The 13,269-nt window shown below is 44.8% G+C and overlaps 1 protein-coding gene across 21 annotated transcripts in view; it reads left to right on the top strand.

The window, feature by feature from the left end:
• Positions 1-13,269, top strand: part of Dst (dystonin) — a 436,213-nt gene that overhangs the window by 230,527 nt on the left and 192,417 nt on the right. Inside the window, exon 1 of one of the 21 annotated variants that reach the window (XM_028865358.2) lies at positions 3,100-4,627. The exons of the other annotated variants lie outside the window; for them this stretch is intronic. Within the exon in view, the coding sequence (XP_028721191.1) occupies positions 3,866-4,627 (762 nt within the window). The 5' untranslated portion in view covers positions 3,100-3,865. Of the gene's footprint in view, positions 1-3,099; positions 4,628-13,269 lie in introns of those variants that run through there. 21 annotated transcript variants of the gene reach the window in all.

Below are 13,269 nucleotides of genomic sequence, written 5' to 3'. Positions count from 1 at the left end.
ATGGCAGTAGAAGTATTCCCGAAAGCCAGATTAGAAGAAAAGTATCACATGGCAGCCATGCCTTATGTAGATCTGAGGACAGTGATACATTTTGAAAGAAATCTGTACTTGGATTCACGGTGACTCACCTTTGTAACTTGCCTTAGTTTGTTAGCTGCTCATCTCACAAAATTTTTGTCAACCCTTGGTAATACTGTGCTTCAAGGATCTTAAAGAAAGAAAATAAAGGCCTTCCTAGCTTTAGAAAGGAAGTAGGATTTTAAATTAAATCTTGAAGGGGGAGGGGGTAAAATTATTAAAGTAATAATGGAAAATAAAGGAGCTCCTTTGGGAATGGATCTGAGCCATATGAAAAGTTCTAGAGAGGAAGAATCCTTCTAGGAAGGAAGCCCCAGGGCCTTCTAGGCAGCTGAACTGTCCCAGCAGTAGGGAATCGAGGCAGCCGGGCAAGTGGAGACAATGTTAACCAGCTTGCCTCTAGGACAGCTAATGATGTCCAGTCACCTGGGTTGTGAAGTCAGGGCAACCCAGGAAATAACTCAGTGCAAGCCAAGACTCCAGAGCACTAAGGGTCGTCATTACCAGAAGACCCCACCCTGAAAAGAACTAAGAGTCCTCAGCACTAAACCAAGACAAAGCTTTGCATGTGGGACACAAGCCAGACCGTGTTACCAGAATTATATAAAGTAGAAGTGATCCAAGAATTATTTTCATGGAGAGTGCCTTGGCTGTTATCTCCTAGAGCTCAGTGCATTAGGTCCAGGACTTTTAAAATTAGGGTTGAAACTGCGAGGACCCAGGTGGACAAGTCTGTGGCCCTGATGGAGGGGACCAGCTACTTCATCAGGCAGGCTGTGTCTGAAGTCGAATAGCACACTAGTGGTCACCGTGGGGGCAGTCCAGAGGACTTCACAGGAGGGAAACAGAACTGCATTCTTGGCTTCTTGTACTCTTTCTTGTCATGGCCACCCTGACTGGGCTTGAGGGAAGAAATGTTCTAATAAATCACACCTGATAGGTTAGCGGGATGGCACAGTGAGTGAAGGCTCTTGTTGACAGACCCGAAGGCTTGACGTTGATTCCTGGAGCCCACGTGGTGGAAGGAGAGAACTGACTCACGTCAGTGGTCCCCGATCTCCAGGTGCACGCTAACATGTGCACCCCCTCTAAGAAAGAGAATGTGATGATGTTTTAAATCTCTGATTCTCTGTAAAATAGATGGGAATGCACTAGGTGGTCATAGTGAGGGAGAAAACCCAAGATACAGAAGTGATTTCAGAGGGAGGGATATCGGCCAGGTGGCGGTGAAACGTATATCCAAGAGGTGACATTTTGAAAAAGGAAGAAAGACATTTGGCCACAGGGTATAGGAAATGGAGATGAGGGCTCAGGTTAAACTCTTTAAGACATCAGAAAACAAATTGTGAGATCTAGGGTTGGCAGTAGGGGGAAAATGGTTGACCTTCTGCATGGGTTTGAAGGGTAAGTGAGCTAGCCTGTGTGCCAGTCCGCTGAGCAGAAGCAGACCTGGGAAGTCAAGGTACAGGGATTTATCGACACGAAAGTGGTTGTTGACGGTTAGAGAGAAAGGGTCCCCTGTGTGGAGAGCCCCTGATGACGGGCGGGAGCGGGTCTTGCTGAGGAAACGGAACAGGAATGACTATTCAGAGAGACGTGTGAAGCAACAGGAAATGAACTGGTGAAACCATGGAAGGGAACAAGAGGAGAAAAGGATAGTTGACAGTCTGAAGTGCCACCAGAGACTGTGGGGAAAACATTCCCCAGCTGCCTGCAGCAGAAACAAGAAAATAACAGACGGGAATGTGGGCAAGCAGGAATTAGAAGCAGCATGTATAGATTCTGTATGTGCGGGCACGTAAGGCAAGGGGTCATTTAAGAAGAATCACATGTCAAGGCAGCCATTGTGGTACCTGCTTGTATCTCAGCATCAGGGATTAGAGGCAGGAGGATCAAGGGTTTGAATATGGTTTTGTGGGTGAAATGTAAATGAAATAAAGCTTTTCTTAGTGCTGTGCTAATCGAAGATTTGAACACCCCTGGCTGTGCCCAGAGAGAAGAGTGGTGAGCACCCTCGCCCAGGGTGGCATAGCCTCTTATTTCCTCTACTCGCTGCATAAATAAGGCAAGATTTTCAGAAGAACCAGTGGTCTGTTTTTAAAAATGCTGCTGTTGAGCATTACAAATTGAGCCTGTTTTTCAGTCTGGCATTCGGAAGGCAGGAATTATATTCCCGACAGTCTCATGTCCTAAAGCACTGTATGCTAGATCATGATGAGGTGTGTTGTGCTATCTGTTAAAGTATTGTTTTAAGTTAAATGTAATCAAGGGGGATGCGTCCATTGGCAATAAAAATACAAGCTGAAGTGTAGGAAGAGAAGTTGAGAGGCTGTTCCAGGCCTGGCAGGGTATTAGAGAAGAAGACAGTGAGAGGTACCAGTTACCAGGCAGATGCAAAAGCTGAGCCATTTTTGGAACATGTGACCTAACCATGGACAGTTGTTTAGTTTGGCAGGGCCGGAGGAAGGGTGGAGGGAGTGCCAATCACGGGTTGCTTCTCCACCCTGTCAGTACAAATAGCAGCCATCCTACATTTAAATGCTGTTCCATTGCCGTTGAAGACATTGGAAACCGAAGGACAAACCAACCCAAGACTGTCACTGGATAATGTTTAATTTCCCTTTTAAATAATTAAGAAAACCCTTGCAATACAGCTGTGTTACTGACAGACATCTGCAACATCTGTGTGAACTTGACAATTTCAGTGGCTAGTCCTCCTCTGAGAAATACAATAAGTTCCAGCTTTGATTGGTGGAGTCATCCACTTTCCAAGTGACTTTGGCCTGTGTGTCAGTCACTGATTTCCTCTGCACCATGTCGATGACTCAGTGTCAGAAATATGCACAGCTCAAAGTCTCAGTCTCCACCGATTCCTTCAGTTTCCACCGGGACCCTACTAAAGCTGTTTAATATGTAACCCAAGAGCAATTACAGAGCATAAAGTTTAACTGCCCTAATGTATGTGTCCAGTGTGCGGGCACTTCCCTTGGCTAAGGGTTCCACCTTTAAATCACTCCATGTATTTATCTGCTCATGTGACAGTGTCAATGAGCAGATACCTTAGAGAGTTATTATTTGAAACTGTTTCCAGCCGCGTTAAAGGACTGACTTTAGAGAGGATTAAAGTATTTTTGGCATTCAGTGTTTTGTCCTCCCTTCAACCAATTGTTGAATCCTCGTTTTATTCCATTTTTTCTTCTGAGTTAGTTTTAACATAGACTCTTAAGCTTTGTGTGTAAGCCCTAAAATTAGTTGGTGAGTTTTAGGGGTAGGGGGAGTCACACAGGAGAGGTTTTTTGGAACTCGAGTTTGAAAGGCACTTTGGGACGGAGCTTGAAGGACACTTGACCAATAAGTCTCTGGCTGTGTTTACTTTCTGTTTGCTCAGCCTCAGAGGTTAATGCAAGTGGTGATAGTGTGTGTGCATTTCGGAAGGCGCTGTGTTCATCTGTGGGCCGTGGTCTCTGGAGTGAGTCTCGGGGTTTGCCTTGGAAGCTCACTGGTGTCTGATTTGACCGGGAGCAGTCATGTTTGTCTGGGAGGACTGGTGGCCAGGAATAAGCCACAGTGCCTAATAAGACACAGAGACCAGCTGGCAGGGTGCCACGGCATTTCTTGCAAGTGGTTTTCTCATAAGCAACATGGCTTCAGGCTGAAGAGGATGGTCACTCAGTCTGCTAGGGATTACGGGTCAGAGTGGAATCTCACTCGGGACTTGGAGCCGGCCCTGGAAGCCCCGGATTTTGAAATGAGTGAGTTTGTGGAGCCGTGAGTGCCTGTGGATCAAATGGGGAATGTCTGTGGCTGTGTTCGGGCTGAGAAAGAAGAACAGTATTTTGATCCTGCCAAAACTCCCTTGAGCCCTGAGAAATCCTCTCCCGGAAGAAAATATTTCAGAAGAAAACGGTTCCAGAAAGCTGTAGGTGACACTGATCCTGTGGGGCACAGCAGTGGAAGAGGAGGCAAGAAGGATGGCGGTCAGCCAGCCAGGGGGCAGCCTGCTGTGTCATCCAGAGAACTGGTGCCAGAAGACCCCGTCACAAGCCCCACGCCGGAGGCCAGTGTGCAGCCAGGGAGGACGGTGGCCGCGGACCCCAGGGAACAGAAACCTCCGCCTAGTGCTGTGGACGGTGGCTCCTGCCGAGTGACAGTTTCCTCTGCCCAGCACAACGACTCAGAAGGACAAGTCAGCGCTCCGGACAAGACGATTTCAGAAGAAGAAAGCCCTCCATATTGCACAGAGAGGCAGAGACATGTAGATGATGTCAACACAAAACAGAGAGCATTCCAGAGAAAAGACCATGTTTCTACTTTCCAGAAGGCAGCCAGCTTAAGTTCCGTTCTCTGTGTCCCGGAGAAATCACCCGGAAACAATGGGCTTGTGGAAAACCTATCAAAGAGTTATAGCAGTATCCAAGAGTACCACAGGACTGAGAGAGTTCGCTCTCATGAAACACACCGTCCTCAGTGTATAGAAAGGAGGCAGCATTTCCCCCGGGCCAGTGTGCCCTCCGTTTCCAAGGACGCACCTGGGAATGAGGGAGGTGAGGTAAGTGAGACGAGAGTGACGAATGCTCCCCCTTCACGCAGGACTCAGTGTTGTAGTGTGTCTCTCTAAAGTGCCATCTCCACACCAGCTTGTGTGCAAGTTAAGAGTTTTCGCATGTCAACACGGAAGCTTTATCTGGTGTGTTAGCTACGTCACTTATTCTTCTCCTCACTTTTAACTTCAGTAACATAAACGTTTTGTTGTCCCATAACTTGGGAAAGCCCTGGTTTAACAGAATACTTCGCTTTAATTTCTCCAATTCATGGCTCTTGATTTTTCTTTTGGAATAGCCTGCAGAAACTTAGCTTTGTGGCAGGTAAAAGTTAAATTAGAAAACAGTTTAGGACAGCTGAGTATCTCGATGTAGATAGCATAAAGGGTTTTGATGTTCCGAACACACACACACACACACACAAAATGACAAGTATTTGAGATAATAGATTGTCCAAATATGCCTATCGAATCATTGATAGTTATGCATACACATACACACACATACACTATAGTTCCCAAATACATTCAATTACTGTATGTCAATTAAAATATAAAGACTTGTTTATAAGTAATAAGTAGGACAATATGGGACACAGAACAGTACTCTGCGCATTCTGACTTTCTGTTCCATAGTCCAAGAGGCCAAATTCCAGTTCTTTTATCAGTTTTCATGCACAAAACATTGACATAATTGCTTTGAGTTATTCTGTGTGTTGAAGGTGGAGGCACAGATTAACTTACCCAAATCCTCCCGCCGCTCCCCCCCACCCCCAGCTGAGGACCGAGCCCAGAGCTTTGCGCTTGCTAGGCAAGTGTTCTACCTTTCAGCTCAATCCCCAACACCAACTTACCCAAATTTCATGGCCCTGTTTGGACGTCAGAAATTGTTAGGGCAGCATGTCATTGGGACTGGGATATGAATGACCCAGGTTTCCAGGAAGCTGACATCTTTTCCCCTAACATTGATATTTAGCTTTGGACAAATTACTTGTCTTTCAAATGTAATTGAATCAGTGTGACTTATTTCCCTGGGAAGTTCATTACCTAAATGTCTTCTCCGTGCTACTGATGCAGGGTTGATTTTTTTTTTTTTCTGTAAATTTTTCCTAACTTTATCTTTTACCCCAAAACATCCAAATGCAAGTGGTATTCGTGATGCCTGACTTCACGCGCGGGTCATTGTGTCATTGGTTTAGATCCGGGCACAGTGGCAGAAAGGAGTTGTACTAGGGTTGGTGTGCATAGTCATCGTTGACCTTGGTGGCTGAGTTCCTGTTTATGTTCACCACAGACCTTGCCAAGCAATGTTTGCTTCATGAAGGTCTGTTTATATTTTGCAGCGGTTGCATTTATAAAGAAAGCATCCAGTTGTGGCATTATCTGTGTAGATCTGGCATAAAGGCCAGTGCAGAAGAAAGCAAATCAGCCACCCTGTGCTTAGGAATTTAGCTTGGTTTAGTGTCTTAGATTTATTTCCCCCATAATTTGGCTTCAAGTAAGCTCTATGTGTTTTGTTATTGGTTCTTTTCGTCATTGAAAACCATTAAAACCTATTTCTTTAAGTGTACATAAGCCTTTTTTGTTATCTTCATGCCAAGTATATTGTGATCTGTTACATCAAATGCGTTTTTTAAAAGTTTTGTTGGAAAATACATGTGGAAGTAAGTCATCAGCCTGCCGCTTAGGTTTGTTGAGTGCTTGTGCTACGGCGGTGTGTAACTAAGTGTAGTGTCTTGTGGATCAGAGGAGAAGGAGGCAGCTAGGTTTTTATCCGAGCAGCTTAGTTTGTGATACAGAAAGAGAGCCAGCAGCTCGGCTGTGGTCTGGGGTCCTTCTTCCTGTATCGTTACAGGTGTTTTCCCGCCTCAGTTTGCTTAAATGTGTTTGATTAGAACGATCTCTCGAACTCTGTGTCACAGTGGACTCCACTTTTCATGGATAATTAGATGTAGGTGACAGGCCCCAACCCCTTTACTAGTATTTTTTTTCCCCTTAGAAATAGCTTGTTAGTCACATAACCGTTGTTTATCTGCCTCAAGTCATTCTTGGTGTTTGTCTCCTTACTCCTGTTGTATGCAGGGTTGGCCTTGAGGGCTTTTGAAGTAGCTTTGAAGTAGAATATGGTACAATTCTTGGAGCTCCTCTTAACCTGATTTGAACTCCCTTGGTCTTGTGACATTGGTCATACTCTGTGCAGATGACCAGCCTACCTCTCCTTTAAATCCTTGCAGTAATATGCTAAGAGGCAGTCCAGCCTAAGGGCTCCCCTTCCATACATGCCTGATGAGTATGTCTCATAAGCATACACACATGTATTGGGACAAGAGGGTGGATTTGAAAGGAGGTGGGTGGGTAACAGATTTGTATGATGCTGCTAAATTGGAAAATGCTTTAGGACATGCTGTGGCTTTGTATCACCCCCCAGCAATGATATGAAATAGTGAAAATAGGTGGTTCTCATACAGAATGAAGAAAAGAAAGCTCATTAGTAGTTCTATCACTCAATGTGTTCTAAGATAATACAGTTATTATAACTAGCTGATTTAGACAGTAGCATGGTATCTGTTACATCTCATTGTCAGAGAAGTTCTGCCTGGGCATGGTTGCCAGTCTATAGCCCTAAGTGCTTACTTGGCTGGGACAGGAGCTCTGCTTGAGCTCAGGAATTCCAGGAAATAGTCCACCATGCCCAAATGCGGATGTGGACTGCGTGGCATAGGGAGCAATAAGCCAGCCCAGTACAGAAATGGAGCTGATCAGAACTCATGTCGTGTCCATGAGTAGCCACTGTCCTTTATGCTGGGCAGCATAGTGAGACCACAGTTCTTTAATTTAAAGCAAAACGACTGAAGAAAACTGCTCCAAGAGACGAGAGCAAGGGCTGACGCAAATAAGATCGTCTATGAAGGGTGGGGATGATGAATACAAGAAGGAACGCGTAGGTAGTCCTTGTGGACAGGTTGTCTCTGTGTCTGCTTTTTGAGGGACTCTGCTGTGCACACTCATGTGTCTGTATCCCATGGCACGGTACCTGCTGGGCACACTCATGTGTCCTGCAGCCCGTGGCACGGTACCTGCTGTGCACACTCGTGTCTGTAGCCTGTGGCATGGCCTCTACCTTCACCCCTTAGCCCTTCCCACAACATTCTTCTTTCTTCAATTTCACAAATCCCACTTCCTCCCAGTCTTGTTAGGTGGATGCCAATAAGAAAGTTGACTTTTCTATTTATGGACCTTGGATTCCCTAACCTAATCATATGTTAGAGGAATCTGGGAAGATTTTGAAAATATTGATGCCTGTATGTCATTTTCAGTGATTCTCATATAATAAATGAGGATAGCTGTACTCTACAGTAGATTCTAGTGGTCAGAGCAGCAAATCAAGGTGTGTGTGTGTGTGTGTGTGTGTGTGTGTGTGTGTGTGTGTGTGTGTGAAGGTCTGAGTTCTTACAGTCATCAGAATGAAAATATTATGACTTAGGCATTATCAGTTCTGTAATTTCATATTCTTTCAGACGCTATTGGAGCAGATCATGGTTCTATTAATCATAATGTCATTCTTTGGGTCCTGCCATATGCTAGGCACTTCCCCCACAACACTCATTTTCAGAGGACACCTGTGAGGTGGTTATGGTGAGGCTCAGGAGGGTTGCTCAACTCACTTGACTAGCACATATGAGAATTTCACTTTGACCTGAAGTTGTCCAAGCTGAGCTGTTTGCCTGATACATGCCTCCTTTTCCTGCCCACGCCTTTTCCAGTTTTACATGTCTGTGAATTCTCGTGTGTAAATGTACACATTGATTTTCAATGATTTTCCCCCCACTTCCTTCCTTTATCCAACAGTTACTATGTATTGTATGTTGGATTAAAAAAAGACACTGCCGGGCGGTGGTGGCGCACGCCTTTAATCCCAGCACTCGGGAGGCAGAAGCAGGCGGATCTTTGTGAGTTCGAGGCCAGCCTGGGCTACCAAGTGAGTTCCAGGAAAGGCGCAAAGCTACACAGAGAAACCCTGTCTCGAAAAAACCAAAAAAAAAAAAAAAAAAAAAAAAAAAGACACTGAGTTGAGTAGAACACTCTTTCAGCATGTTACAGCCCATTGTATGCCACAAATGGGGACCAGGGTATTAGCCTAAGTCCTCGAAACGCAGGCTTCTGGATGGCGGTGGGGTTGAACCTCCTTCCCACAAGCCAGATGTACTAACTAATGAAAGTAATACTTCCGTGTGCCTTTCTGTCACTGACGGATTGCCAGTCAGTGGGACAGACTTTAGTGAGTCATCATTGAAGGAAGGATGAAAAGTGAGAAGTGGCCGTTGTAGAGACACTAGTGGTCTCCAGATAAATGAAGAGAGAGTCTATTAGCACATTGACTTTTATGTTTCGTGCTTTAAAAACAATTTGGAGCCACCCCAGAGTGTGAGAGGGACACGGTAGCATCAGTCACACTGAAGGGCATTTGTTATTTTTCTTTATGCTTCAGAATTCATAGGACTGTTAGGAACTCAGAGTGTCTGTCTTCTGGCCTGTGATAGAGTAACTCTGTATCCCGAAGCTAAAGGTCATCTGTTCTATAGCTGAGTAATTTGTTTCTTTAGAATTCATAGGACTGTTAGGAACTCAGAGTGTCTATCTTCTGGCCTGTGATAGGGTAACTCTGCATCCCGAAGCTAAAGGTCATCTGTTCTATAGCTGAGTAATTTGTTTCTTTCCGAACCATTTTATCTCTTTTTAATGATAGTGTGTTTATTGATTTTTGACTGACTATAGTTATCTAATTAATGAAAATGTAATAGAATTTGGACCCCGATCAGCTTTGCAGTGTTCCAGTTTTTAAACTCGATGGAGAACCTATAAAAGCCTGAAATCCTCTCTTTCTTCTACCAGAGAAATGGGTAGTTGTTATGTTTGAGCAAAAATGAGGGAATTGCCTGAAGTGGTTTTCAGTTTAGCTTTCGCACTTTATTCTTCGCAGGTTTTCTTTTTTGACTTACGACCTTAGCCTGTTTTTTTTTTTTTTTTTTTTTTTTTTTTTTTTTTTTTTTTTTTTTTGGCCAATGTTTAAATCACTTGTGTCTTTCATTCGGTCTTTTCTTTCATGTAGGCGGTTTGTAATTGTTACAGTTTCATGATGTGTGAGCAACATTTTCACTTAAAATAGTTTGTAGAGCATTCTAACACTTTTTTTTTTTAACTTGGAAGCAGCCACTAAAAATGTGTTGATTACATTTATTTCTGCCAAAATAGTCAAATTCTTTCTGAAAGAAATGTCTTTAGAAGCAACATCTTAACTCGAGACTATGTGCATGTGTTGACGATTCAGTGTGGGATCAGATTCTGCCCAACGGCAGTGGTGTAAATCGGAGTTTAAGTGCCACTTCCCCTTGTACTCTGACCTCAGTTTACCCTGGAGCACCTCGTGTCCTGAGGCCTCTGTGAGGTGCTGCTGTTTCCGCATTTATACGGAAGGAAACTGATGTCCAGAGAAGGAACCCACTGGGTGGGAAGGGTGAGACAGGCGGCATGCTGCCCGCCTCTGCAGCTGTGGCCTAGGTGAGAAACAGGTGGTTCGTACCTGGGTGAAGAACTTCCTGGGTTAGAAGAACCGTCCTGTGCTCATTCTCCTCCGGCGGTGGCTTCCCTTCTTAATACTGCCTAAATTCTCACATGGAATGTTTTATTCTGATACAGCATGCTAAGAAATGTAATTTTTGTTTGATAGCATTTTCCCATCTAACCCTGTCTTGGGGTTTCTTCTGTTTCTGTGGTAAAACATGATGACGGTGAGCAGCCTGGAGAGGAAAGGGTCTATTTGATTTAACACATCTGCCTCACAGTTCATCATCAGGGAAGTCAGGTCAGGAACGTGGAAGCAGAAGCCCGGAGGAACACTGCTTACTGGCTTTCTTATCCTGATTTCTTATAGGACGAGCAGTCCAGGGACTGCACCACCCACAGTGAGCTCAGCTCTCCCGCATCCATTTTCAATCAAGAAAATGCCCCCACAACCTTGCCCACGGGACAGTCAGGAGCATTTTCTCAACTGGCCGTCCTTTTCCCAGATAGCTCTAGCTCATGTCGAAATGACACGCGACTAGTCAGTAAAAACCGTCTAAGGGGTTAAGGACTTTGTGTTCTGTGTAGGTGATGCTCTAACTAGCTGTCGCTCCCACCTCGCCATCTGGCTCAGATGTGAGGCCCTGTATTAGCAGAATGAGATGGTTCATCGTTGGCTAAAACTCTTAGGAAATTGTAGAATTCCTGCAGGTGTGGTAGAATAAAGAACACACAAGAGACCTTCAGTCAGAAAACTTAAGGGTTTTATTATCCACATCTCTAAAATGGGTGTGCGACCTTGTATTTAATGAGGTGAAGTAGGAGAAGTAGACTGGATGCAAAGTGTGTCATGACCTTTACCCGTTTGTTGTCTTTTCCTGTGGATGGGGGTTGGGGGGTGGGGGCTTCTAACCATCCTGTGAAGCAAAGAGCTCTGAGTTTCCAGAAGACATTTCCTGCTGTCCTGTAGTTGTGAAGCGCTTTACATAACAGAGGAAGGATGCTGTGTCCTCCCCTCCTCCTCATTTCCCATCTTCTCACTTCTTTCTTCATAGATCAGTGGGTTTTCACCTTCAAACCCCAGAGTTAGCCTAAGCTGCAACTTACTCAAATAGAAATCTCCTGGGAGAAAGTGGTTCTTGAGGTTGCCTTTGTTTATTTACAACTTGGTAGGACTCCCTTCAAAGGCATGAAGTCCCTAGGCTATGAGAGAAAGAAAACAACCCCAGAGGCAGGTGTGTGGGGAGGAAGACTGCCAGTGAGGGAGGGTAACAACGTGTTCATTTGTCTTTTGGAACAACTTATTTAAGATGAAATCTCTTGGAATGTTTTCCAAGTTGGCCTTGGCTTTCTGGACTCAAGTGATCTTCCTGCCTCAGCCTCCTGAGTCATCACATATCACCACACCCAGTTTACTGGATGCTGTTTTTTCAAATGAGCCCTCTGTCTCCTATTTATGGGAGAGAGCCAATGTGTGTTGGTACCTCAGTGATTTTCTGTGTATTAGCCCCACCGTCCCTGTTGAAGCGGACACTCTCCCCTGAAGGAGAGGTTTGCAGTGGATGTTGAGGTGGAGCAAAGGGATGGCCCTATAGGCTGGTGGCTGTGAAGCAGTCATTTCCCCAACAGGGGCCTGGTATCTGTCGATACTGGAAGGTGAAGCTAGTTAAAGCAGTTGAGTTAGTGGCATGCACTGTGGCTGCTGAGGAAAACAAATTCATCTGTTACAGTGATAATCTGTTTTTCTAAACATGAGGGAGGAATTTCACTCTCAGAAACCCTGAGCTAGAGTTTAGGGAACCTAGATGTAAGCAAGATGTTAGACCCTGGGCACAGTGTCTTCTTTTACTTTCAGTTTGTTGGGGGCCACTAAAGGGATGGCATTTCCCCAAGTGTCTTTGCTCTGTCAGTTCGAATTCTGTGATTCCTTGATCTTTTTATTTATAGCCTCACCTACAAGAAATAGCTTAGGTTGGCTTTTCTACTTTTTGTACACATTAGTAATTATCAATTTGATAAACCTTTTGAAATGACATAATTATTTTTAAATATTAAAAATAAAAACTGGGATTTTTTTGTGTGGAATATTAAATGCACATATGTTTTCAATGTGTATATCTGAGGCTAGGATAGACCTCTGTGTCAGAATGCTTGTATAACATGCATGTGGTCTGGAGCTCACTCTCCCATACCACAGCCAAGTTAAATGAATGTGAATAAATTTTCAGGGAGTGTTGGGAGTTTTGGAATCAGTTGTGCTGTGTGCATGCCATGATGGTGACAGCATCTGTAAAAATAGAGTGTCCCTCTTTCCCAGTTGTCTGCTGGTGTTGGCTCTGCTCAGAGCCCTTTCTCACTTCCAGATCCCGTTGACTGCACACTGACACTGTTGTTACTCATTTCCCAGCAAATGGGCCATTGAGCAATCAACTGTCCATGAAATCCGAGAACCCAGATATGTTAGTGGGGTTTCTTTCATTTCCAAGTTATGTCCTGTCAAGTTTGGGACTGTTTTGTTTTGGTTTGGTTTGTTTTTAAAGAAGTTCAATGGTGAAGGTGAAGTTCTGCTTGGTACTGTTCCCTGCAGGGCAGTGGTCAGTCTGTCTGCTTCTCCTGGAAAGCAGTGCTGACTACACTCACCCAGTTTCCTACAATGGCAAGGCTTGCAGAGGTCGGAAGGGCAGCACGCAGTGTTTCTGATGCACACCTGGTCTCCACCCTCTCCATCCATGCCTTCTCACTCAGTAGTCATCTACTGAGTACCTGCTGGGTCTGTGGTAGGCAGATGGGGAGAGAACGTTCTAAAGGTAGACGTCACTCACAAACCTGGAGAGAAGGAGGGGGTGGTGCGATAGCCAGATGCGTTCGTGCGGTTTCATCCGCAGAGAAATCAGGGGCATCACTCGATTCCAGAAAGTTCAGCAGAGGCTAACTGTGGATGTAGAAGAAAGAGTACACTAAGCCAGGCATGGTGGCGCACATCTCTGACCACAGCAGTTTGGAGACAAAGACGGGAAGATCTCTGTGAGTTCAAGACAAGTCTGGTCTACACAGTGAGACCCCGCCCCACAAAACAAAAAACAAAGAGG

This window comes from Peromyscus leucopus, chromosome 16_21 (genome assembly GCF_004664715.2).
Source record: "Peromyscus leucopus breed LL Stock chromosome 16_21, UCI_PerLeu_2.1, whole genome shotgun sequence".
Lineage (NCBI taxonomy): Eukaryota > Metazoa > Chordata > Mammalia > Rodentia > Cricetidae > Peromyscus > Peromyscus leucopus.
The sequence above is the reverse complement of the archived record's forward strand: the minus strand, read 5'-3'. Positions and strand labels throughout refer to the sequence as shown.